Here is a 26,857-nt window from a genome sequence, read left to right as displayed (position 1 = left end):
GGGGCAGGCGGCCAGCGGGCTCCCACGGCGGCACGCGCTGCCTGCACCCGTCCCGCTCCATCTGCCGGCGGCGGCTGCAAACTGCCTCCTGCCCTCACCTGCTGCCGGCAGGCTCCGAACCACAGTCCCGGCCACCCCGCGGGGGCAGGAGCAGCTCCCACTCGTGACCCTCCACGGGGTACAAACCCCTGGCTGCAGAGCAGCCCGCACACGCTGCCCCCCCGCCCCGGCCGGCCGCCCCCACCCCCCAGCACGACCACCCCACTCTGCACCCACTCTTCGCCACCTCCCGGCAACTTTCCCCCCGGCACCGTCCCCACCTCCACTCCGCGCTTCCCTGCCCCTCGCAGCGCAGGGCGGGAGGGGGCCCACGCGTGTTTCGCCGCGCAGCGGCGGGGCTGAGAGCGGGCGGTTGGGTTGCGAGGAGGTTTTTCCGCGGGGGGCCGCCCCTCGCAGCGCCACCCCCTGCCCTCCCCCACGCGTGCCCGCGCCCCGCTTGTTTCCCCCGCGGCCGTTCCACGCGGCGGGGCGGAGCGGGGCCGTGACGCGGCGGCGGCGGGGCTATAAAGCACCTGCCAGGCGCCCGCCGGCTCCAGACGCATCGCGGCGGCTCCGGCTAAATCTCCGCGCGGGGAAGCAGCGGGACAGCCGGGGGTAAAAGGAGGAAAATACGAGAAAAAGAACCCCAAAAGCCTCCAACTCTCTCCAGCCATCCCAGCCCCACGCCTGCGAGACCCGCGGCCATGCCCAGCCACCCCGCCGGCGCCGTGCTGCTGGCGCTCGCCTTCTGCGCCCTCCTGGAAGATGGTGAGCCCCGGGCTGGAGGGGGGCTCGGCACCCCGGGGGTGTCTGCCCTGGCAGGGGGACCCGTCTGCGCCCCCTCGGCTGGGGGAGTGGGGCTCCGTGGGTTGCCGGAGGGTGCCCCGGGTCTGCCCGGAGGCTGGCCGCAGGGTGGGGAGCGTTGCACGGTGGCTTCTGTGTGCCTTTGCCCCAGGGGTAGCCCCTGCAGCTGGCAGGGTTGTGCAGGTCCTTTATGAGCCCGCAGCCTGATCGGCAAGGCTGCACCTCCCGTTAAAACTGCCTGTACATTGCAATCGCCATATTCCTTACCGGAGGTGTAATGGCAGAGGTGACATACCGACGGGCAGTCCAGCGCTCTGCACCGAGCCTGCAACTCATCCCTTCCTCCTTCTGCTGCAGGTATGGGCCATCCGCCGCTGGAGTCCCACCTGGCCGCAGCCAGTGCTGCACATCCGAGGACCAAGCGATGTTCCTGCAACAGCTGGCTGGATAAGGAATGCATTTACTTCTGTCACCTGGACATCATCTGGGTCAACACACCTGGGTGAGCATGAACGTAGCTTTCTGGGGGTGGTGGCTCTGCTGATGAGTGACTGTGCTTTCTGATCGAAGATGGGCTTGGATTAGGGGAAGGTGAGAAAGGGTCCCAGTGCTGTGAGGCTCTTGTAGCACCTGCTCCAAAGAGCATTGCAAGTCCAGTCCTTTGCAACATCTAGAAAGGGACAAGCTGTGCTTCTGCTCCGGAGTTTGAGCATAACCCACAGGGGAAGGGGGTGAAAGCACAGGGCGCTGCCTGCTTGTGGGTTCATCTTTTTCTGAGATTTGTACCTCTGCAAACTGAAAGCAACACCAAGATGTTACGGCCGTAAATCAGAAAGTTACTTTACCCACTTGTGAACTGTAACCCTGACTGCTGACTGCCAGTATTGTTAATGAGACAGTGGTGGGCTGGCACTATAGTCCCGTGGCTGCCAAGTCCTGCCCTCAAGAATGCTACAGCAGCTTTCCAGGCAGTTTCAGGCCAATGGCCATCACACTGTAGCAAAACACATGTACTCAGGTGTGGTTATAATCACGCTTACTAACGTGCAATTACAACTCACTGCTTGCTCGGAGAATAGTTGCAGTCATTGCCAATCCTAAACCCTCTGGGAGAGTAGATTGCGATCAAAGATGGAACGGGAATGTGCTAACAGCTCTGAAAGCATGCTGTGATCAGAACAACCTGTTATGGCCCCAAGACATCTTGATTTGTACTATGTCCTGTGTGTTAAAACCCATGGGGGGGAGGGAAAGCATCTCTGTGCTTGAGAAACTGGCTGCTTGCTGCTGGTGGGGCGGGTGGACAGGGGCAGCCGCACTCCTTGTGCGCTTTGCCATCCAGGTGAACTGCCAGCTCGCCTAGCCCATGTGGCGACCCTTGCACAGGCGCCTGGGCTGCTGCAAGGAGAGAAAATTCCATTTGCAACCCTGCGCGTACTGGCACGGCAATCTCCCTGGGAGGGGTAGGGTGGGTAAACAGTAGGTGGGAGAGGAGCTGGAGTTTAAAGGCTTAGACATATCAGTGACCTTTTCACCTTATGTCTATAGATGAGTCTTTTATTATCCTGGCACTGGCTTGGCTGCCTCCCAGGACTGTGTTATAAACCTGTTGGCTAATCAAAAGTTAGTTGCATAGCTGATTTCTTTTGTTTTTAACAGACACACCGCTCCCTATGGCTTGGGAAGCGCGCCAAGGCGGCGCAAGAGATCGCTTGGCAGGTGCGAGTGCTCACACTCAAGGGACAACATCTGTGCCACCTTCTGCCAGGCAAAGCCTGGGTAAGTCAGGGGAGTCCTGGGGATGTCCCTGGGGGCTGCTTGGAGGGGGTGCAAGCAGACGAACAAAGCTTAGGAGCTGGAGTAACTCTCTACAGCCTCCCCAGGGATGGCTGTGCAGCTCTTTGCAAACAGCTGAAACTTGTCTAGTGGCTTTCATACCCCTCCCAAGAGGCCCTGGCAAAGTGTCACTAGGGTGTTTTTCTTGTACAATAGTCTCTTTACTAGCTGATATGAAGCAACGTTACCTCCATCACTCCTGCTGCCAGGAGGCTGAGGAAGTGCTGGGTGCGCTGGTGGGAAGGGAGGAGCTGGCAGCAGACGGGGAGAGGAACTAGCGGAGGGTGTGAAGGTTTGGGACACCGGTGTCTCCTGCATGGCTCATGTGGGAGAGGCTGCAGGAGAGTAGGGCTGCTGTGGAGTGGGACTTGGAAGTCAAATACCTTCTGTAGGCAGCTCTTTTCGTAGTGCACGTGGGCTCTCAGTTGTCTTGCTTCAGCCAGCGGCATAGGGGACTGCTTACGCTGTGGGGAGGTGGGGAGCAAAGTCGTCGTGGAGATCTGTCATTAACTTCATAGCAAGGTGATAGTTAAAATCCCCAATCATTAAATATGACTGAATAGAGAGAGGTCTGACAGAAGAGGATAGCAGTAAAAGTGAGCTATGAATAGCTCTCAAATAGCTGCAATTAACCCTTCAAAAACATGCATTCAACTGTCTTAGTCTGTCACTGGAGACGTTAGAGCAACATTCCCCCTGGTACTTACCATAGCATGGCTGGATACGCGTGCTTCATGCATCTCCTCTTGCTCATTAGGTACCTCCAGAGTCTGAAGCTCCCAGTGAGCTCTGGAGCATCAGTGAAGTCCCTGCAGAGCGGTGGCGTAAAGCCTTCCCATCATGGCCTGCTGAGAGCTCTCAGGTGAGCATGCCACTTCAACCCACTCTGCATGTCCCTCATAAGCACTTTGAAATCTGCAGTTGTGACCCCAGACTGCAGTTACCACTTGGATTTGACCTGACTTCTCCCTCTCGTCTGCCTTTAAACGAGTAGACTTGACTAGTTCTGCTCTCTGTAGAATTGAAGGCTAACAGCTGAGGGAACCAGCTTTGCTTGTGTCATTCCAAAACTAGAGGAATATTACATAAAATGTAATTCTTGATTGGAGTGGGATGTTCCTCTGATATGGGACAGGCAAACAGGTGATGTACGGGAAGGGGAGAGGGACGGCATCATGTAGGAAAATGATTAACTGGGCAGCAACTTTGGACCAAAGGAAATAGCTTTTTTTCACATCATCACATCGGTGAGTTGTGGAACTCACTGCTGGAAGAAACTGCAGGCTCCAGGACTGTAAATGAGTTAAAGGGAGTTGGCAAATTGAAGGAGGGTTGGTCTATTGGTGGCAGTTAAATCAGATGCAGTGGGAACACTTCCTGAATGGCAGATCTGGGAAAGCATCACCTGAGTCATGCCCTGCTGCCATGGGACTCCTCTGCCACTGGCCACTGGTGGAAAGGATATTGGGCTGGATGGATCTCCTCTGTGGCTTAATACAGCTGCAGCTAGAAATTCTCCCTCTTCCGCCATCTTTTGCCTCAAAATAAATCTTGGTGAGGAGTAGATAAATGTTATAATACGGGCTTTTGCTGAGTAGTAGGAAAATGGACAGGAGAATCAACATCGTATGTCTTCTGTTTACAGGGATCTTGCCATCTCCAGTCTGCGGTTCCGCAAGCATCAGCATCGTTCTCGGAGGAGCGCACAGCCAACAGTTTTGCCTTGGAAGAAAAACATCCGGAAGAAGAAGAGATAAGAAACAGGTGCATACCAAGTTCACCAGAAGAATTTGGAGTCCCATGGGTGCCGCTAACTCCGCTGTCGGTAGTTAGGGCTGAAGGAAAGGCCATGAGTGGAACGGGGAAGAAGTGGAAGTCTCCATGCTCCTGTTGCGTGAACCAGTACTGCATGCACTCCAGAGACTGTTGTAAAGGGAAAACTGTCTCTCTATACAGTCATAGATGTGTCGTGGAGCTGAATTGTGCCTTTTTGGATCAGGCAAGGGTCTTGCTGGTAGAATACTATCTTAACTCTGCACTGGAGTCCTAGGCAGAGGGTCAGCCTGCGCTGGGCGATTGAATCACTTGTAAACCAGACGGCTCTGTGCAGTTCTGGACCTGCAGCCCTGAGCCCCTGTCACCAGCCCGGTCTGCGCTGCCTGTGAGCCATGTTTGAGCATGGTTCCAGCTTGGCCCTATTCAAAGGTGGTTTGGCTTGTCGTTGTAGATGGGGATAAACTGCCTCCAGCGTGGCCTGCCTGAGCCCACCTTTGCACTTTTTACTCTTATTTGTCAGACAGTGTGATGTGCGTATGAAAGAAAGAGACTCCCATGGTACAACAGCTCCCAGTTTTTATTAAAAATATGTACAATTCAGAAGCCTGAAAGCCAGCTGAGTAGTCAGTGGCATTCTTTGGCTGAGAAATTCACTGAAGGGCCATCCTTAAGTGGCTCTTGTTTAGGTGGAGGTTAGCTTACTTACCCCAGAGCTTGCATCAAATCCAAGCATGACCCCTGCCATCAGGCACAGCAGCAGCAGGGATGGGGAGGCTGAAGTGGAGCTGTAATTCTGCAGGAGCCCTGTGCATGCGGACCCGCATAGCCTGGGTCCAAGGCAGAGCCGAGCTGCTAGTCTGGATGAGTTCAGCGCTGTGAATCTGTCTCATCTCCTTCAATGTACCCTTAGCAGAGTAGAGTACTTCCAGCTCTTAACCGAATATCCCAGCCTTCTTTCAGCTCTGCCTGAAAGGAAAGGCTAGGGGCAGAAAAGATGGGTGGTGGGAAAATAGCACGCAATGGCTTGCTTGCTGCTTCACTTAGATCAGGTCTCTGAGTCAGACTCTATATGATAAATGACCAGTATATGGATAGCATGTCACTATGAGAAGTATAACCTGAATTAGGCAAGGGGCAGCCAGGTGAGACTGATGTGGAGGAAAGGATTGGTAAGAAGAGAGCACAGCACTCTCTGCACAGCTTCAGAAGAAAGGCTTGGATTTTAACCCATGCCAGAATCACAGCTGCTTCCCCAGCCACGGAGCAGCACAGTGCAGCTGGCCCAGAGGAGGGAAGGAATAATTTAGAAAAAATGCTGAGCCCAAGACCTAGAAACCAATCTTGCAGGCAAACGCAATCTCAAGGCTCTGGAGCTGTATCACAAATGCACTTTTGTTTGCCTGGGCAGATTAACTTCTATTATAAATTGTGGCTGCAGCTGTCATCTGGTTCGTGCAGATAAATAATTGCTCTCCTGGAACCACTGTTGGGTCCCCCTTGCTGCCCAATCCAGTATTACACATGAGCATTTAAAAAGGCTGCTTGAAGTTGGTGGTGGACCAAAATCTGTGGCTGTTGCAAGTGTAGTCCCATTGGACGTACAAAATACTTCCTTGATTTTGCTTTAAGCCCTAGAGGGGGGGGGGAAATGAGAACAACTGGTTGTATCGTAAATGAAACAACAGACTAATCATTTGGTCCCCAAAGCTGCAGAGAATCTTTTTTATATTTAACCTTCTGAAGGTTTAAGTCATTTCAAAAAAAAAAAAAAAATCCTGAAAGGGTTTGTTCCAGAGGAAACTTTGCACATGGTTAAATGTGAGCCTAGTAATTTAAAATAAAACTACTGCTGTAAAGTACTATGTATATCTCCTTGTGTGTATAATGTCTCATCTTTAAGTGACTTACTGCACACGTGCCATATGTAGCATCCTGAAATCTGTATATTTATTTAAATCTATTGATTTTTTTTAGACAGTAATTTGCCAAATTTAATTTGTAATAAATAATGTCAAACGTCAATATTGTTTTTCTTCCTTATTTGATGGCTGTGTGGTGGTGGATGAAATGAAAGAAATCCAGATGGCCAAAAGCACTGTGAAAGTGAGTGGGGCAGCAGAGCTGGGTGATAATGGGGAGGCTGTGCAGTCTTGTGAATGGTCCTGAGCAACCCACTGACTTTTAGATCTGAGTTTTGCTGACTTTTTTTAACTCTTTTTTTTTTAAGTGCAGTTTTAAAAACATCATTTTGCTGATTGTTTTTAATTTTTTTAATACAGTTAAAAATCCATCATCCATTTGATGGTCATCTTTGCATGAAGACCACACCATAGATCATTCTGGTGTAGTTAACTCAGTGAATCTCATGGAGCAGCTGTGAGAAGGGAATAAAAAAGAAACATTAACGTAATAGCTAGCACTATGCTTGCTGCATACCCAGAAACCATAGCACTTGTTTGTGTGTTTCCACTGCTCCCTGGGAAGAGTAGTTCAGAGAGCTTCATCCCCATCCTTTCCTATTGCTCAGCTTTCTCGACTGAGCTGCATCACCCACGGCCAAGCCTCCACCCTGTGACTTGGTGTTGGAGCATGCAAAAGTCAGATTCCTTCAGATGTTTCTATGACAATAAGTCATAGTTTCTATGACTTTAATGATAAAGGTCCATGATTAAAAGGTCCTTGAATTACAGGTAAAAGGGGAAAAAAAGGTACCCTGAAACACTGCAAATTTCCTATGTATAATATCTAAGCTGCAATTCTCCCCTCTTCTGTTCAACCTGGTCCCAGAACAGGCCTGAAAATTTTGCCTGTTTGGGGTAATTTCCATGGTATCCTGCCTGGACTGATTTCAGGTGGCGTGAATGAGGAAGCTGAGGGCTGTTGGACATTCATTCATTTCCTAGGAAAGATTTCCCCACCATTTGGAATGTCTATTAAGCCAGCCTTGGGCCCAGCCTTTTATTTGTCTGTCTTAAGTCACAGAAGAACTATGGCCTTAGTCAGCCCTTGCTCTCAGAAAATGAAGCATCCCTGCTTGGTCAGCTGGTGGCCCAGCCAGCTATGAGAGTAATAGCACAAGGGGAGCATCATGTTTGCTGGAGGTGTGACCAAAAGAAATGCTCTCCAGCCCTGCTAAAAAATGTGGACTTTAAGCGAGACATTCAAATGAGGAGAGAAAATTTGAACTAAACCATTTGTGGGTGAGTTGGTTTTTTTGTTTGTTTGGGATATTTTGTGTGTGTGTGGTTTTGTTTGGTTCGGGTTTGGTTTTTTTTTTTTTCTCCTTTTTTTTTTTTTCCCTGGCTCTAAGATCAATGAACAGAGGAAAATTTCCAGGTAGGGCTGAATGATGGAAAATCTTCCAGGGCAGGCTCTCCCCATTCACTTGGGGAAACTTTGAACTCACCAGTGAGTACTACAGAAGGAAATACTGTAAGTTAACATATGTGGATAACCAGTTTAAAAATACCACAGGCCAGACATCCAGAAAAGTGCCCCAAGGCCACGATCAAAAAAATCTCAGAAGCCCTCCTTGCTAGAATCTTATGTAAGGCCCCTCAGGTGTCCCACCCAATGCTGAGGAGCAACCTGAGCCTGGCAGCAACCCCGTGGTGTTGCCCGGAACAATGCCAACATCTGTGGAAATCCCAGCCCTTCGGGTACAGTTTTAATTACAAGAGCCAATTAGGTATCACCCAAGGGAAGAAGAGGAGGGAGATGCTTTAGAGCATCTTAATTAGGGTGAAAAGGGAGAAGAGAGGACGAGCTTATTCTGAGGTTATTGAACTCAGTGATAAAGATTAGCTGAAGTAGGTTGAAGGAGGCATATTTTATAAATTCTCACATGTAACAGGAAAGAACAGAATAACAAAACTTTATTAGAGAGGAAAATCCAGGAAAGCAGGCAACTTCCAATGCCAGTTCTAAGTATAAGTGCTAGGGTACCTTTCCTAAGATACAACTTTTTGATTGAGTTGTCCTTTTTATGATAGACAGTTCCCATAAAAGTCAACCTCTTGTGCCCTGCATGTGACTCTGGCATTTTTTCTGCAGCAGGAGTTCTTGAAGAAGAGCCTTTATAGATGGCCCACAGGCAGCTAACTTTGTTTCTGTGCTGTAGGACAGTTCTGTCCTCATCAGGTTAGGCATTATTTTATTTGGTGGGAGTTTGTTCACATCTCACAATGTTGAACTGGTAGGTTCTGCTCAAGAGAAGAAGTGTTGACATAAAAGTAGAAAGATACTTTGAGTGAGGGGTATTTGGGTGGATATCTTTTCAAAGCCAGCATTTGGTGCTTCCATGGAAAGAAGAAGCTGTCCATGGCAGATATTGGCTTTGCTAGAAGATTCTCCTGCCTGGCATTTTATAATTTGTCCTGCTTTGGTTTGGATCACCCTGCAGAAGAGCTGGGCCTTCTTAAATAACACCTATGGTGCAAGAGGAGGGGAAGGGACACTGACTAATGGGTGCAGAGTGATGCTTTGTCATGGGTCAGCAGCTGGTCCCTGTGCCTTTGGTTTTGGCACCTCCGTTCTGAGCTACAAGTTCAATGGCTCTGTGGAGGCTGAATATGGACCAGCAGTATACACCCCCCAGACAGCACTGGTGGCCTACCCAGCAGCTGCATTTCTGTAAGATTCAATCTATTACAGAAATCTTTCACTCCTGCATATGACTAAGGCCAAAGCTACAAGGCACTGAGGCAGATATTCTGCAAAAGGTCTTCTCTCTGAGAAATACCTCTGTGAACACTTATGCTGTAATGTCAAGCTTAGAATAATGTAGTTCAATGGAATGGAAGCTTCTCAGTGTCTTCCGCCACCAAGAGGTTCTCCAGTCATCTCGGCCATGGCCAGGGTGCAGCCTTGTGGTTTGACTTGCACCCTTCAGACTATGGCAGGATATGGCACATGTCAATGAGTAGTTCTAGACAAGGAAATAGAGGGCTTGATTAAACTTCTGTGTTTACAGTTGCCAAATCTTCTCTAGCTCCAGCATCCTTGGGTATGAAGATTATTGACTTGACTGGTTGTCTTAAACTGGCTGGAGTGAGGAACAAATAGATTTACAGTGGATGTCAGCTCCATAATTCACACCTTCTGCCACAGGCTGGTGAGGTCTCTGTGGTCAGCTGCATCCCGCATTTGCAGGATCTCCTAGCTGTGGGGCAAGGAAAACCATGGGCTCTTTGGATGTCACGCCCAGGTCTAGATATCACAGTAACTGACCACAGCCTGTCTTATCTGATCCAGGCAACAGTGAAGTATAAACCACCAAAATCCCTCCTATGGGAACTAGGTCTCCAGTTTAACCCTTAATCGCTTTCTTTAAGAGGAGATTGGTAGGAAACCTGAGGCAGGCAGAGCTGGCGTAAAACTATTGGGTGAAGTACGTGTCCATCTGTCACATCTTCCTCTGACACTCAGCAGGAACATTATACTGCCTATGAGCCTGTTTGAAGTCCTGTCCTCAACCTCACACCTGCTCACTGATGAGTTACTGGGTGTCTCTTACCTGTCTGTAAGACCTTTGAAGAGACCTTAAAGCCATTCCCTTGTCAAAAGGAAACAGCGTGTCTGTCTTCAAAGCACTGCTCCATCAGGTTGCCCTGCAAAGGTGAGACAGAATCATAGAATCGTAGAATGGTTTGGGTTGGAAGGGACCTTAAAGACCATCTAGTTCCAACCCTCCGCCATGGGCAAGGACACCCTCCACCAGACCAGGCTGCCCAAAGCCCCATCCAGCCTGGCCTTGAACACTGCCAGGGAGCCAGGGGCAGCCACAACTTCTCTGGGCAACCTGTGCCAGTGCCTCACCACCCTCATAGTGAAGGATTTCTTCCTAATATCTCATCTACCCTGCTTCAGCTCAGGGCCATTACCCCTTGTCCTATCACTACACACCCTTGTCAGTCCCTCTCCAGCTTTCCTGGAGCCCCTTCAGGGACTGGAAGGGGCTCTAAGGTCTCCCCGGAGCCTTCTCTTCTCCAGGCTGAACAACCCCAACTCTCTCAGCCTGTCTCCATAGCAGAGCTGCTCCAGCCCTTGGATCATCTTCGTGGCCTCCTCTGGACTCTCTCCAACAGCTCCGTGTCCTTCTTGTGCTGGGGACCCCCGAGCTGGACGCAGCACTGCAGGGGGGGTCTCACCAGAGTGGAGCAGAGGGGCAGAATCCCCTCCCTCGACCTGCTGGTCACACTGCTGGGGATGCAGCCCAGGACATGGTTGGCTTTCTGGGCTGCAGGTCCACATTGCTGGCTGATGTCCAACTTTTCATCCCCCAGCACCCCCAAGTCCTTTTCCTCAGGGCTGCTCTCCATCCATTCCCTACCCAGCCTGTAGTTGTGCTTGGGATCGTGCCAACCCATGTGCAGGACCTTGCACTTGGCCTTGCTGAACTTCACACAATTCACATGGGCCCAGCTCTCAAGCCTCTCAAGGTCCCTCTGGATGGCATCCCTTCCCTCCAGCGTGTCAACCACACCACTGTGTTGGCTTTGCGTGGCAAGGTTTTGGTAGCGGGTGGGGGCCTTGCTGCCAGCTGGACCTAAACCACGACAACCACACAGCTTGGTGTCATTGGCAAACTTGCTGAGGGTGCACTCGATCCCAGTGTCCATGTCACTGACAAAGATGTTGAACAGTGCTGGTCCCAGTACCGACCCCTGAGGAACACCACTCATCACTGGTCTCCACTTGGACATTGAGCCGTTGACCACAATTCTTTGAGTGCGACCATCCAGCCAATTCCTTATCCACCGTGTGGTCCATCCATCGAATCCATGTCTCTCCAATTTAGAGACAAGGATGTCATTTGGGACAGTGTCAGATACTTTGCACAAGTCCAGGTAGATGACATCAGTTGCTCTTCCCTTATCCACCAACACTGTAACCTTGTCATAGGAGGCCACCAAATTTGCCAGGCACGATTTGCCCTTAATGAAGCCATGTTGGCTGTCACCGATTGCTTCTTTATGTTCCATGTGCCTGAGTATAGTTAACAGGAACATCTGCTCTGTGACCTTGCCGGGCACAGAGGTGAGACTGACCAGCCTGTGGTTTCCTGGGTCTTCCTTTTTCCCTTCTTAAAAATGGGGATTATGTTTCCCCTTTTCCAGTCAGTGGGAACTTTATTGGATTGCCACGACTTCTCAGATACGACGGATAGTGGCTTAACAACTTCTTCCACCAGTTCCCTCAGGACCCATGGATGCATCTCATCAGGTCCCATGGACTTGCACACCTTCAGGAGATGGTTTCACTGACCTCCCTGAGGGAAAGACTTCTTGAAGTGGTGAGGTTGACTTAACAACCTGCAATAGGTCAATCCTACACCCTTCAGTCCTTATCCCCACTGTCCCCTCTAGCACTGATTGATGCCTGGTGGGCAAACTGAGCTGGTAGTAATCCAACTCAGGAGAAGTGAGGGAGGAGGCTTTTTGATGGTTTAGTGACTTCAGCTGGGTCGAATGAGTATGGAGCTGAAAGATGAAGCCTCATGAGCAGCTAAACATCTGGCTAAGACTTTGAAATGTGGGAGACCACCAGCGCCATTGAGCTTTTGCAGGTGGAATTTACCATAGAAATGGCTTCTAGTGATTTTGGTTTCTCATCTCAGGTGATAGCAGGAGGCTTGTGAGAGGATGGAAGCTGAAGTAGAAAATTTAAGTAGGCACAGTCAGATTAAGTAACCACGTAGTTTAAAACTGTATTCATTAGCTGTACTGGGTAACAAATACAGGCTCATGCCCCACCCAGGCAATGAGCTCCAGGTAAGTATATCCTTGATCCCACAATGAACTTGGTGAAGCATGGGAGGTGTGAGCACCTTTAGCAACACACTGTATGAGAAGGGAGCTGAAGCCTTCAACTCACTTGGCAGCCAAAGCAAGCAGTCAGCAGAGTTCCCATCACCGGACATGCACCCTTGTCCAGGAGCACAAGTCTGGTGGTTGCTTTCCAGGCTCATGGTGTGGGTTAGATGAGCGGACAGTGAAATGGGTTGAGAACTGGCTGAATGGCAGACCCCAGAGGGTTGTGATAAACGGTGCAGAGTCTAGTTGGAGGCCTGTAGCTAGTGGTGTGCCCCAAGGGTCAGTACTGGGTCCAGTCTTGTTCAACATATTCATCAGTGACCTGGACGAGGGGGCAGAGTGTATCCTCAGCAACTTTGCTGATGATATGAAACTGGGAGGAGCGGCTGACACACCAGAAGGCTGCACTGTCATTCAGAGAGACCTGGACAGGCTGGAGAGCTGCGCAGAGAGGAACCAAATGAAATTCAATAAAGGCAAGTGTAGGGTCTTTACACCTGGGGAGGAATAACCCCAGCACCAGCACGGGTTAGGGGTTGATCTGCTGGGAAGCAGCTCTGCAGAGAAGGACCTGGGAGTCCTGGTGGACAACAAGCTCTCCATGACCAGCAGCATGCTCTTGTGGCCAAGAAGTCCAATGGTACCTGGGGTCCATTGGGAAGAGCGTGGCCAGCAGGTCAAGGGAGGTTCCCCTGCCCCTCTACTCTGCCCTGGTGAGGCCACATCTGGAGTTCTGTGTCCAGGTCTGGGGTCCCCAGTTCAAGACAGACAGGGAACTACTGGAGAGAGTCCAGTCAAGGGCTGCGAGGATGATGAGGGGACTGGAGCATCTCTCGTACAAGGAAAGGCTGAGAGAGCTGGGGCTGGTTAGTCTGGAGAAGAGAAGACTGAGAGGGGATCTGATCAACACTTATCAATATCTAAAGGGCGGGTGTCCAGAGGACGGGGCCAGACTCTTCTCAGTGGTGCCCAATGACAGGACAAGGGGCAACGGGCACAAACTGGAACACGGGAAGTTCCATCTGAACATGAGGAAAAACTTCTTAACTCTGAGGGTGACCGAGCCCTGGGACAGGCTGCCCAGAGAGGTTGTGGAGTCTCCTTCTCTGGAGAGATTCCAAACTCGCCTGGATGTGACCCTGTGCAACCTGCTCTGGGTGATCCTGTATGGCAGGGGGGTTGGACTAGATGATCTCCAGAGATCCCTTCCAGCCTGACCGTTCTGTGATTCTGTGGTTCTTTGGTTCTGTGATTTGTTTTGAGGCAATGCAGCAGAGGTGTATCTTCACTTTCATCTTCTGCTGTCATCCCAGAGGGGACATGCTGCTGAGATGAGGAGCATTGCTTATTTTCTAATTTAAATGAACTCCCTTTCTCCAGTTGTGTTGTTGAAGGGGAGGCAGGATGCCACTGGCTCAGTTAAAGCGTCTGCACTGGAAATCATTCCTGTGGTGCATCTGGAGCACACTGGAAGTACAGCTCAGTGCATAGTTGGTGTAGTCTGGAGGACAGGGTATGAACAACTTGCTGAGCAACCTTCCCTTGTGAATTATTGGGAAAAAAGCTGAAGAGCTGCACTCCAAAGGATAGAATGACAAGGCTGATCAGAAAGACTTTCATGAACTCCAGGTTGTCTTGTCTGTGTTGTTCTGGCAATATACCTAGGAGTTGTGAGAGTCTACCAGAAGCCAGAAAATAATCTTCGCTTCCCTCCGAAAGATAGAGACCTCCCTTCAGCATAGCCACGCATTCATTTTATTATGACCCTAATGGCACATTATTTGCAATATGTGTTAACCAATTCAATAAGTCACCCTGATGGCTTTTTTTTTTTTTAAAGTTTTCAATACATGCCATGAAAATCTCCAAGACTTCATTTCAGCAGCGAGACCATAACAGTTTAGACAAGATCTTAAATGGTGAATAACCCTCTCCCTGGAGATTTGATGGCAAATACGAGGTATGCCTCTGTGACTTTATTATTAAAACAGAATGATCTCCCTCCAGCTCTGTTGGAGGGGGAGGAGGAGGGAGCACACATGGAGCGATTAAGAAAAATGTCTTTGACCTTCAGCAACTTAATCAGCTGCCAGTGTTCTTCCTAATAGTGTGCTAATGGTTAAGTTCTTCTGGATGCCATAAAATGTGCTATAACTGGAGGCTACAATAAAGTGCTGATCAACCCATCAAGTGAGTCAATCCAAAAGTAATATCTGTCTTTGTAATGACTATAATAAAACCTATGCCAAAGCCAGGAGATGACGTGAATAAGAATGCTGCTTAATTTTGCTGGGCTGCAATGCTGGGTGAATTTGCCACACTTCTGCAGACTTGCTCTTGGGTGACATTCCCACTCCTGCCTAGGAAAGCCAAACTTTACATTTGTGTGGCCGGTGCTCTAAGGATAGTCCTAAGAGGATTGGGCAGGTGACATCTCCATCCAAGCCGACTTGAGTTTTGGTACAGAAAAGGATGTTGAATTTGAGCTGGAGCTCTTCATCTCAGCAGTAACTGCACTGACAAAAAGTAGGATAGAGGCATCACTGTGATTGCCTTTTTGAAAGGCTGGGGCTGGGAAGCGGAGAGAAGATGTTTATAAATTTTAGGTATCCCAGTGTTAAAGATAGCCTAATCTTTAATGCTGTGGTATTAAAAGTGGGTGAAAGTTCACTGGAATACCCAGTACAGCACCATGGGATGAGGTGGTGGAGTGCCATGGTAAAAAGGCACAGATGTGACAAAAAGGAAAGCACCCCTGGCAAAGGGCAAAGGCCTGGATGAATGAGAGAGACCCTTCCTAGCACTGGGGAAGGAGCTGAGGAGCTGACAGAGGTTGAACACTGTCCCTGAGGATTTGCCATGAAGAAGGCAATGATCAAGCCCCTTTCAAAGGTACCTCATGGGATTACAGTAGCAGAGGGACTGGAGGATCCTCCCATGCACACTACCTTTTCGTGATCTCCCTGAGAGCACTCAGCACCCCCAGGGAACTGCTCACCTCTTGCAGGATGGAGCACAACCTGCACTGGGCTTTCTCTCTGAATCCCATGCCCTTTACAAACCAGGTTTTGTCTGTCTTGCCCTTTGGAAAGGCACGGGTGAATAATAGGGTCAGTGGGCAGTGAGTAAACCAGCATTGGGATCGTAAATTCTTAAATCTTCCTGCTTTGGGAATTGTCCGTCTGCCCACAGACAGCAGGGGACTCGGATGGAGCATGAAGGGACGGTGGGTGCCAGGAGCCAAGGCACCTGCTGCTGTCGACGGAAGGATGGCAGCTCTTTTCCTACAAAACACAGCCGGTGTTTTGGGATCCCTTTGAGCACAAAGCTGCTCTCCAGGATGCTAAGAAGCAGGAACCTAATTCACAAACCCAGCATGGAGCTGGTGGAAAACACGCTGCAGCCTTTCAAGGAATCGTGGAGCGGATTCCTCCCCCATCAGTAAAGAAAACAGGATGCAGGCCACATTCCTGCTCGCATAGACAAGGCTCTCCACACCAGCACAAACACATTTTCTCAGTTCCAATTAAACCCTGGCTCTATATCACCTTGCTGCTGATAAGGGTCTGATTAATGGAAGAATTGTCTTTTTTTTTTTTTTTTTTTTTTAATAAGTCTCTGGTGCTAATTGTTTTTTCCCTCTCCCATTTCTTGTTTAAAAGGCGCTTTCGAGGAGGGCTGCTGATTGTGCTGGAAGCTGTATGGGAACACTTAGTCTCTTCCTGGTTTTGTTTTTGGGGCTAACTGCTGCCACTGAGACTAACAGGTCCAATAGAAAAATCACCTCTGCGGATAACCGGCAAAATCCTGCCCTTGTGCCTCCCGATAAACAAGTGCAGATTCATGTGTTTGTTCATGACACAGAAAGCAACCAGAACAATGATTTGGTGACTTTTTGCCAGTGTTGTTTCCTCTAGAGAGCTGACTTCCCTTGCGGAGCCTCAGGTGCATAGCAACAGCTCAGCAAAACAAAAGCCAACCACTGCAAAGCATTAGAAAAATATTATCCCAGTCCGAAGGGTGGGGCCCACCTTCCCATTGCACCCTGGTGCTGGGATCAGCCCCAACGCCAAACCTTCCCGCGGTGCTGCCGCGTGCATGCCAGGCTAATTAGCTAACCACTCTTCTCCCAGGTAAAGCTGCCGGAGCAGTGGAGAGGCGGCTTCTGCTCCAAGCCCACAGGGAATGGTGTGATGATGTGCACATGTGTCATAGTTTAAGAGAAGGGCCGGAGTCTTAATTTAAAAATGTGGTTTCTTCAGTCATTAAAGTGCCTTTGCTCTCTGCCCTCCATGGGGTAATGTCAGGTGGGAATGACTCCATCACCGTGTTTGTAGTCCAGCCCCTAAATCATAAAATCCTAAGGTTGGTAAAGACCTCTAAGATCATCGAGTCCAACTGTCAAATGCAGAGTCCTGACCAGAGATGCGATTAGGGACCCACACTTGCTCGTGCCTCAACCCTGGTAAGAGTCAGGCCCTACAGACCCTGGCTCCTACAGAGTTCCCACCAAGACCTGGCAAGGACATGAGGTGTTCAGCCTCTGAAGTGTCCTTGAGCATCTCTCTTGCCTGTGCCGGAGCAGTTCAGCTCTGTATTGTCCCTGCATCCCTGGGGAAGCTCGTTAGGAGACGGTGTTGAAATGACTGATAGAGCAGAAATGCCTGAGACCCTGCGCTTCTCTCCTAGACATGTCAGCAGAGGGAAAGCACAGCCAAGAGTCTCGGAGGGACAGGATGTGAAGGAGACCAGCAAAATCAGTGACTGATAAAGCAAATGGAAATTGTGAACAAATCAGCCAGTCTGGGCCACTGGGGCTGGAGGTGTCTGAATTAATGGGGGAAATACTCCGCTAAAAAGCCCTGTCCAGTGCATGACAGGCTGCCGTCATGCTCTCCAGGGTGGTCTCACCTTTCAGACCTCACTGTGCTGCTGTGCCCACCTGGGCATCTGCTGTTTGGTAAACCATTAGCTGTGTGCCTGCTGTTTGCCCTGATGTGTGCCTGGTGTGTGCCCCAGCATGTGCCTGGTGTGTGCCCTGGTGTGTGCCTGATGTGACATCAGGGTGATGTCATCAGGGCAAGAAAAGGGATGGGTGAGAGATGTCAGGAAAGGAGCCATGGAGCAATAAAAGAGAGAAGCAGCATGAAAGGGAAGCTCAATGTCATCTCATGCTTATGGGGTAAGCAATGGAATTAATTTGTTGCAGCGTCTTCATCCATATTGCTAAGGACACCCACCCCACAGGCAGATTCTCATCCCCTGGTCTAGTGGGGATGAGCAGCTCATGTCCCACTGCTCAGGGAGGGTTCCTCCAGGGCACAGTGCCTGGGTCCAAACAGTTCTCAGCATGGCTTTCCTCTGAGATTTTTGAAATATTGTTTTTGTAGTGGTTTCTCAGGTCATAATGATGGCTTTGTCACAGCATGATGTTTCTGTAGCACAATGCTGAGGACATGTGCTGTGTGTTTTAAAACCCAGTGGGAGGGCATGGGGGGAGCTGGTAGGCACCCAGTCTGCTGGGAGAGATTGGGATGGAGAACAGCCTGATCCATGCTGCCTGCGGGGAGCCGTCCCTGGAGCACATTGTCCCCAGAACCACATCTGCTTTGCTTCGGAGAGGGTGGTTGAATGCATCTGACAGCACAGATGTAGCTGGTATAAACCAGCTGAAGATGGGGTTGGAGGGGTGCTCTGAGGAACAGCCATGCAAGCAGGAGTCCCCTGGGCAGTCAGGGGAAGGTGACACCAAGTCTGCTAGCAGCCGTGCCCAGCTGTGGGTGATGTGCTGTGCATGGGAGCCTGCTCAGTGGAAAGGGACCTCACACCACAGCTACAGCATCTCTGGGCTGTGGGCAGGAGATGTGGAGATGTGGGCTTCTCATGAAGATGTCTGGAGGAGACTTGACCAAAGTCTCCTTGAGGGAAAGATTTATGATCAGTGTTGGGTCCAGCACAGGGCACTGAAAGGAGTTGTGACAGGGAACAAGGTGAATTCTCCAGCCGGGGCTAGACATGGTGTCAAACCGGATGGTTTAAACAGGTCCTTCCAACCTCACAGTCTCTCAGGTGTCACTGCAAAGGCAGGTGAGAATGGGGGAAAAACTTTGGAGATGATAGAGTGAATTTGCAAACAATCATCCTTCTTGGCTCTTGACAGAGACACACAAGTTAGAAGATGGCACATCGAGACTACAGAGGTCGGGGGAGATTTCAAGGAGCAGCTGCAGAGCCAGGACTGTTGCCACAAAATTTTATCTTAGTTTCCTTGGAAAACAGACCAAAACACAGTCCTTGACAGCCTTAAAGCCTGAGGGTAGGTACGGATTTTTCACTTCATCATCGTCATAGTCTCCCTCACAGCGTCCCAGGACAGGGAGCTGCGGGCATTCCCCCCATGGACACTTCGGACAAGATGATGCTGCCTCATTGAAAAGAGCTGATGCCTCATGCTACCTGAATGATTTATTTTGAGAAGAGATTGTAATTTTTCTTAGCTGCTGGAGCAACAATTAGAGGACTTAGGCCTCTTGTGGAAAAGGTTATAAGGGTCTCACACCTGGAGCCATCACCAGGCCCAGCATTTGGAAGCAGATGAGTCTGGCTGCCTTCATGTCTGTTATGTCTGCCAGGTAAGAGACTGGGGACAATTTTATGTGTGTCGTGTATTTGGCATGTTTGGGACACAGGAATTTGCACACACATGCTCAAGGGGATGGGTGCAGAGATGCAGAAAGGTACAGGTCCAAGCTCTAAATGTAACTCACCCCCTCCACCAATGCACTCTAAGCATAGACACACAAAACTTGAACTGTAGCGTCATCACTCCTAGTAGAGAAACTCAGTTTTTGCACAGCTCTTTCCACTTCCAAATGCTCAGAAAGACCCTCTGGCTTTGGGTCCAGCCAGAGGTCTCCTTCACTCCCTCTGTTACCGGTAGCTAATACCAAGGGTGCAGGAGACCACCAAAAAGCGGCACAAACAACAAACCAGTTTGATGGCTACCTGCCCTTCACTGAGCATCTGCATGGAGTTGCACAAATTCCCTTGTACAGAGGAACTGAGGCATCTGAGGGTGCAATTCAAGAGAAAAGGGAGAAAAAGAGCCAGAGGATGGTGAGTCTCCGAGATGGGGCTGGGAACCTTGCACTGGCTGTTGGTCAAAGCAGGAATCACGCTGCAATGTGTAGACCTGGATCCCCGCAATGTGTAGACCTGGGGAAGGCTCCCCGCAGACCTCAGAGATGTTAGAAAAGGGGAGTTGTTCAGTATGCTGCTGCTGCAGTTTGTCTGTCCTTCTTTCCATCTAAATGACTGCAGGATTGCATTGCTGTTGCTTCTGTGTGGTTGGATGCTGCTGTTAAGACTGTAAACAGAGATAGATATCCCAGCTGGTCTTCTTGCAGGATCACATCCAAATGCTGAATGCTGGAAGAAGATCCAGGATGGGATCACGCAGGCACAGGCAGAGGTGGATGTGACAAGCACTTAGAAGACCCTTGGACAGGGGGGGTATGCCTCGCAAGTGAATGGCTGGACAGTCAGATTCTGCCTCTTGAGGACTTGGTCTGAATCACAGAATCCCAGACTGGTCGGGGTTGGATGGGATCTCTGGAGATCATCTAGTCCAACCCCCTGCCATACAGGATCACCCAGAGCAGGTTGCACAGGGTCACATCCAGGCAGGTTTGGAATCTCTCCAGAGAAGGAGACTCCACAACCTCTCTGGGCAGCCTGTCCCAGGGCTCGGTCACCCTCAGAGGGAAGAAGTTTTTCCTCATGTTGAGATGGAACTTCCCGTGTTCCAGTTTGTGCCCGTTGCCCCTTGTCCTGTCACTGGGCACCACTGAGAAGAGTCTGGCCCCGTCCTCTGGACACCCGCCCTTTAGATATTGAGAAGTGTTGATGAGATCACCTCTCGGTCTTCTCTTCTCCAGACTAACCAGCCCCAGCTCTCTCAGCCTTTCCTTGTACAAGATATGCCCCAGTCCCCTCGCAGCCCTCGGGTGGACTCTCTCCAGTAGTTCCCTGTCTGTCTTGAACTGGGGAGCCCAGACCTGGACACAGAACTCCAGATGTGGCCTCACCAGGGTAGAGCAGAGGGGGAGGAGAACCTCCCTTGACCTGCTGGCCATGCTCTTCTCCCCAGGTACCATCGGCCTTCTTGGCCACGAGGGCACATTGCAACCCTAAGTTGCTCTTGCAAACTCATGTCATTTTGGCTTCTGAGAGATGAGCTGGAGGGCTGCAGTGAGGGGCAAATGGAGAGTCTTTGGGGCCATGACTCCATGGCACACAGGCATAAGGCCTGAGGAATGATATAGAAATTGGGAAAAAAATAAAGTGCAGTCTACTAGGTAAAGGACGCTGCAAAAGTTTTAGATACTAAAGTACACAGTTAAGCTACTATTTTATTGGTCATATCCCTAGAGGGGTTAGTAGAGTACTTTTTCACTAAGCTTAGAAATTTAAAGGATCACGAATCTGAATGAAAATTACTTCAGTATAACACTGACTTCAACATCTGACTGTATGGAAGAATGTCAGTGTTGGTCTTTTTTAATTGCTTTTTTGATGTTGAGCCAGGAAATGTAATGTTTGAAGTGTGCTTTTCAACAGAGGAGCTAGGAGCATACTTTAATCTTTGTGAAAAGAACAGAGTTTCACATCACACCATGACTCTAGGAGTTGGGGATGTAAGGAAGATGTCAAATACAAGTTGTAACACCGATTGCTTCATCCTGGTCTTGGGGAGGGATCCCAATTTCCAGTTAGAAACCTGGACCCTTAGTCCAAGTGGGCAGCTATTTGTATACATCTTGAAATGAAACACACTGTTGTCCCTTGTGAAGACCTTCAGCCTTGGACGTGTGTTTTGATATGCTGGAAGGCCGAAGCCCTGCTGCCTGAACTGTGACTGATCTGCCCTGTCAGATCAGGGGTAGCAGAGAGCAGGAGAGCGTGGGCAAGTTGGAACAACACCTCCATATCTGATGCTTTCTTCAAGAGCTGCTCTCTCTCTGTCACCTTTGAATTTTAGCCAATTAGCCTCTAGAGTGAGGTTTAAATATTGTTGTGAATGTTAATATAGGGTGCACATGTGTTGATATTTACAGCTTGCCTGCAGGCTGGGAATAACTCTTGTCATCCAGAGAGGAGAATGAACAGCAGGGCCAGGACACTTGGCAATGAAGGGTGGGAGGGTGGGTGTTTGCTACTCATCAGTGATGTCTGGTCCTGCTTGCGGTCTTGCTTATAGCACTTAATGACCTGAATTGATAACTCTGTAGCTCCTCTTTCTGTACAACCGCTGGATAATGGGTGGCAGCACAGAACATCATCCCATGCACTCTGGTGTGTGCTTCAAACCTGCCCCGAGGTAGCCTCTGCTAGGGAAAGAGAGCAAGACAGGCCCCGTTGGTCCTGGTGTCCTCTTGCTGTCCTGGCCTTGGAAGGAGCCATGTGTGGCCAGCACCAGGCTCATTCCACACTGCACAGGTCTCACTCGAAGGTTTAAATGAACCTCCATGCCAGCAAAGGCATAGGAAAAAAGCCATCCATAGCTTGAGTGGAGTAGGAGTGGGGAGGTGCTGGTGGAGTCTGTAGCATAAGCAGGGTTAATTACCCAATTTATTTGTGGGTATTTCCACTGGCCCAGCAGAAGGCATTAGTCATCGTGAGGTTCAGTGCTGCACTGCCTAGACAAGGGTGGAAATCCTGAGTGCTGTTTGGCACCTCAGTCCCCAACTCAGCAAAGGGAAAAGAGGGGAAAGAGGTGCCTTGGATGGGATTGACGGCACTCAGCACCTGGGTGCAGGGTCCAGTCTGTAGAAGATGCCCAGGTGGGAACAGTGTGAGTGTTGTGCATGAGCCAGGCTTAAGGCTGCTTGGAGGCGCCACTGGGAGTTTGATTTGGACCCTGAAATGGCTGTCTGTGATTCTTCACACAGTCTGCTTTTTTCTCCTAAGGTGGGCTCCTCCTTGAGTCTTCTCCAGCAGCATGAGACCCTGGTTAGTTCACTAACTGACTGGAGGAGCTGGGTGCCCCGACCTCCAGACACTCCTCTCCTCCAAGATGTTTAAACCTGCCTCTCCAAAGGGTCTGACCATCAGGCTGGGAAGTTTTCTGGGTGGAAGGGTTTTCCACCTCTCTTGCTAAAGTTGCTGTGAAGCTGGGACTCTGCTAGGATTCAAGCACTGAACGGTCCCACTCCCAAGATGAGTGCTGCAATGACTTCAGGTTGCCACAGACTGGAGAGCCAGGGGCAGAGATGCCCCCAATGGCCTTGAGTTGCAAAGATGTAGTTGCTGTTGATCATAGACAGGAGGTGCCTAGGGAGATTTCTGCCTGAAACCTTTGCCCTCTAGGATATCTCAAGGGCAAAGCTTTCCCGGATCACATTCCACATTTGCCTACCTATTACCACCCGTTAGTTCCTGCCCAACAAAATTTGCATAACCTTCTGGGTTTCATTTGTTGTCTTTACCTAGGAGAAAGAGGCTGTTAAATGGTTGGGCATACTAAATTGGAATAGCCTTCTTTTCAACCTCACAGATAGATCCATCAGCAGTGGAAGCTGTTTTGTGCTCAGCTGCCTCTTGTGTCCATGTCTAAAGAGGCAGAAGCAGGATGCTATTGCTGGGCAGCATGGGGATCCTCGTGCTGCTGCGTTGGAGGAAATTCTGAAACTGATAGGAGAGTTTGAGACCTTGTTTGGCTTATGACTGTTATCAGCCAGGAATGAAGTGACAGTCATGTATCCTTCTGTTGACCTACCTATGACACTGATTTAGAAAACTGTATGGTATTTAAAGAAGTAATTCTGAAAGCAAGGGAATGTGTTTCAAAGAAATTTATTATGGTTTATCATCAGTCAAGCATTGTAACTCTTGTCCTGCTTTGAGACTGTGAATGATTAACTCAGTTTGCCTCATTGTAGCATGAACGAGTTTTTTGCATTTTTTTAACTGCATTTGTTGATTGAAAAGCTGGGGACCTGCTTCTTATAGTGTAGGCACCTACTACTGCTAACAGCTACCTGATTTGGACCTTTAACTCAACTAAGCAAGCCTTGGCTTCTTGGCTTTTGCATTATTGCAGAAGATCTGAGTTTGAACATCATTTGCAAGCAGTAATGAACTAGTCATGGTGGAAAGCAGAACTCTGACACCTTTGAGTCCTGGTCACTGACATCTGCAGCATGCAGACCAGGCTGAGCCAGTCCTTCACAAATGAAAAAGCACTTTAATTTCACTTGAAAAGTTTTAAATGTGTTTAATGAGTCTTTCTTTTACTCCCTTAAAACCTGTGCCTTCACTAAGGAAGGAGGCATCAGAGTCTGATCCATCTAATGCTCTTTGTGGCTTGACTTACTCTGAAGTAACATAAAAACATCATGCTTTTTTCTATATGGTTGTTTTGTAAGTCATATTGGGATATCTAACTGTTCTGGGTTTAGTACTTTCACTTTAACTTATACACTGTCATAAAAGCTTACGTATAAAACATAGACTCCCAATATATGGGTTATCCCAGTGCCAAGACAAGCTCATTTATTATGTCCTGTCCATGTTTTGTATTGGTTTATGCCCACATGATTTAGAGAAAAGTTCACTGAAGCATTTTAAGGCAGTTTCAAGTGTAGACAATGATTTTTTTTTTTTTGGTAATATACTGCTTAGCAAGAATGTTCAGCCATGTTAATATGTGTTTGATGGTTACAGAAGGGACAGGAAGGAAGGGAGAGTAGAAGAAAATGAGAGTTTAAACCTCTTTAAAAGGCTGTAGCACCTTTCTGCATAGCTCAGAATATCATTATTTGGCTGTCCCGCACCTCAGCAGCAAGCGTTTCAGAAGCAGCAGTGTTTACATGGAACATGTGCCTGAGACCCTTTGGGTTTCAACCCTGCTCTCTGCAGAGCCTCTTGCCATTCTACCAGCCCAAGCAATGGGTAAAAATGGAGTAACTTCTGCAGGGAACAGCTAATCAGAGGCATCTGCTCAGAGGATAAGGAAAACATTCCTCATAATCCCCAGTTCTGTTCTTGGTCTTACATGAAATCATGTTCTTACACCAAGAATACCAGATCTGCCTTGGTAAAGAGGTTACAAAGACATAAGAAATGCGTTCCTGTTCCACAGGTTTGTGGCATACTGAGCTTTAATCTGTTCCCAGAGTCAGGATGGAAATGTGTCAGTCAGGGAATTAAGAGCAAAATGCCGAGATTCTGGGTAATCCATTTGGAGAAGAGGAGAGATCTGACGAGACCACTTTGGTAATATGTTATTTTAACTAGGCAACTACTTCAAACCTGCTGAAGTCTGAGATTTAAGGAGCAGTCTGTATGGTGCTGAGGTTGCTGCCTGAGGCCAGCAAGGTGGTTTGAGGTAAAAAAACCCTACAGCTGTAATTTTGGAGCAGACCCACTAGAGTGGCAAGGTTTGTCTGTAAGAAGGAAATGAGCCTAGCTCTGGGAAAAGGAGTTTTCTCTTTGATAATCCAAGAACTGAAGAGTTGACTTGGTGTCACGAGTAGGTCCTTGCACACAAGGGGATGTTTTACAAGAACAGCTTTTTGCCTTTGTTGACAAAACATACTGGCATTCTGTCTTTGGTTTGCGTGTTTTAAGATGGGGTGGAGATGCTCAGTCCCTCCTGGAGGAAATGGGTTTTCTTGCTTTGTTTCTAGTAAAACAGTGGTTCTGATCTAACCTCATGCTTCAGGGCTGATCTATAACTTGACTTTTGCTTGTGGGTTATGAATTCTGATTTACCCCCCTCTAAAGCACACCAGATGAGAAAGGATTTTGTGCAAAGATGGGACAGAGATGCTCCAGCACCTCCTTACATGCACAGGGACCCTCCTTATCACCAGGTTTGAGGTAAGAAAACTTTTCTTCACTTATTCTGAAACATTCAGAGACACATTGGTTTCTGGGATCATCTCTCACCCAAGCAATATCCTGCTGTCAGAAAGGCATCAGGATCTGGCCCGCAGTCTTCCTAGTCTTTTCTGGGTCAGAGTCAGGCATGCTCAGCACAGATACCTGCCTAGATGGAGTCCTGGGTTTGCTATGTGTTCTTATTTAGGAAATGTTGATTTAACCCTCTCAGGAATTAGCATTACTCAGGACAGTGCTGCTTTGAAGTGGTTACCAGCCTAGTCAGAAGTGCTGGGTGTGGTATGTATCTGCAAGGCAATAGTGTCATTCTGTTTCCTGGGGACTGAACCTTAATAAGGGGAGTTTCCCTTGTTGCAGGCGGCAGGTGTGAGGCAGCTGCTGTTTGGGGTAGCCAAGGAAGATGCAGAGTTTGGAGAACATTGTAAAATACAGCCTGCTGTGAAGGCCACTTCACACTTACTAGCACAAAGCTGGAGGGACCCCATAACTCAGTAGGACACAACAGGACTAAGGGATTTCAGCAGAAGTTTCCTGTTACTATTTAGTACTGAATCATACTTCAAAAACCATCTCTGGTTCCTGTTTGTAAGTGGTCTGCCATGATGCTCGTCTGTATCTCTAGGGTCTGCAAGGTCTTGAGATGTTAGCTAAACACTTCACATGTGATGCTGAAAAGTGCACCAATGAGTTATGCATAGAGAGGTGCATGACTCCATGGATCAGGCTTTGTGCTGGGAAAATAGAAATATTCCTGATTTATTTTTCAGCCTTGCCCCTCCAGTACTGTATTTGGTAAAACAGCTGCCACCAGAGGTAGAGATCCACCTCATCCCTGTTGCAAAATACCATGCTGGTAGTGTCTAAGAGATGCTCTCAGTCTGTTCTGGAGGGGATGCTTACTCATTTTCTTGAGTGCAAAGTTGGTCCTTGGGCATTTGTTCTTGGCAGCAATGCTGTAACACCTTGCCTTTTGGCACTAGTTATGTAAGGATCTAAATATGCTGGCGTGACTCATCTCACTGTCTGAACAGAGCTGTTCGAACAAGAATAATGCAGAGAGTTACTCCAGCAATGCGTGCAGAGGAATCCCAGGAGACATGTCTCCCAGCAGGACTCCCTTGGTGGCTGCTTCTGTTGAAGACCCATCTGCTCTGCATGGAACTTGTCTTGCCTCTTCTTCCCCATTGCTATTTGTCAAAAGACATTAGGCCTCCTCCAAGACATATCAGTCATGCCACTCAATCCTCTGGCAGTCAGGCTGGGTCTTTACTGGGGGACGTCCCAAGTCCTCTCTCGTCTCTAGGAAACCTGCATCCTTTTGTTTTATTTCCTCCCTTTCCATTTTCCTGCTCTCTTCCTAAAGGAAGCTTGAGTCCTCTGCAGTTAGGGAAGCAAGCCTGGATGCAGGTTATTTACCTTCACCGCTGTGTGCACAATATCTTACTATAGCCACTTGTGTACATCATGGTGGTTAGCTCTTCCATCCTCCTCCACTCAACCTTGCCTGATCTGTCGAGAGCCTTGTACGCCTCTGCGAAGGAGACTCATGTTTTCTTTCATGAACTATTGTTTCTGATTTTTGCCCATATCTTAGTATTCAATCAGATCAAAGATAGGTCTCTACCAAAGAGGCAAATTTGTACTTCCTGTAGCTTTTGTGGACAATAGCTATTTCTCATTATGCC

The 26,857-nt window shown here is 48.9% G+C and overlaps 1 protein-coding gene across 1 annotated transcript; it reads left to right on the top strand.

Moving 5' to 3' along the window:
- Window positions 1-594: 594 nt before the first annotated feature.
- Window positions 595-6,098, top strand: EDN2 (endothelin 2). The gene is made up of 5 exons (XM_075774043.1): window positions 595-807; window positions 1,201-1,345; window positions 2,503-2,622; window positions 3,437-3,541; window positions 4,325-6,098. Exons 1-5 carry the CDS (start codon window positions 744-746, stop codon window positions 4,434-4,436), a joined length of 546 nt encoding a protein of 181 aa, XP_075630158.1. The 5' UTR covers window positions 595-743; the 3' UTR covers window positions 4,437-6,098.
- Window positions 6,099-26,857: the final 20,759 nt, after the last annotated feature.

Source organism: Balearica regulorum, chromosome 22 (assembly GCF_011004875.1).
Source record: "Balearica regulorum gibbericeps isolate bBalReg1 chromosome 22, bBalReg1.pri, whole genome shotgun sequence".
Classification (NCBI taxonomy): Eukaryota; Metazoa; Chordata; class Aves; order Gruiformes; family Gruidae; genus Balearica; species Balearica regulorum.
Note: the sequence above shows the minus strand (reverse complement) of the source record. Positions and strands in the feature narration are given on the sequence as shown.

Coding starts and splice junctions, on each gene's coding strand:
- EDN2 (XM_075774043.1), top strand. CDS start 744: ATGCCCAGCCACCCCGCCGGCGCCGTGCTGCTGGCGCTCGCCTTCTGC. Junction 808..1,200: donor CTGCGCCCTCCTGGAAGATG/GTGAGCCCCGGG, acceptor CTTCTGCTGCAG/GTATGGGCCATCCGCCGCTG. Junction 3,542..4,324: donor GGCCTGCTGAGAGCTCTCAG/GTGAGCATGCCA, acceptor TTCTGTTTACAG/GGATCTTGCCATCTCCAGTC.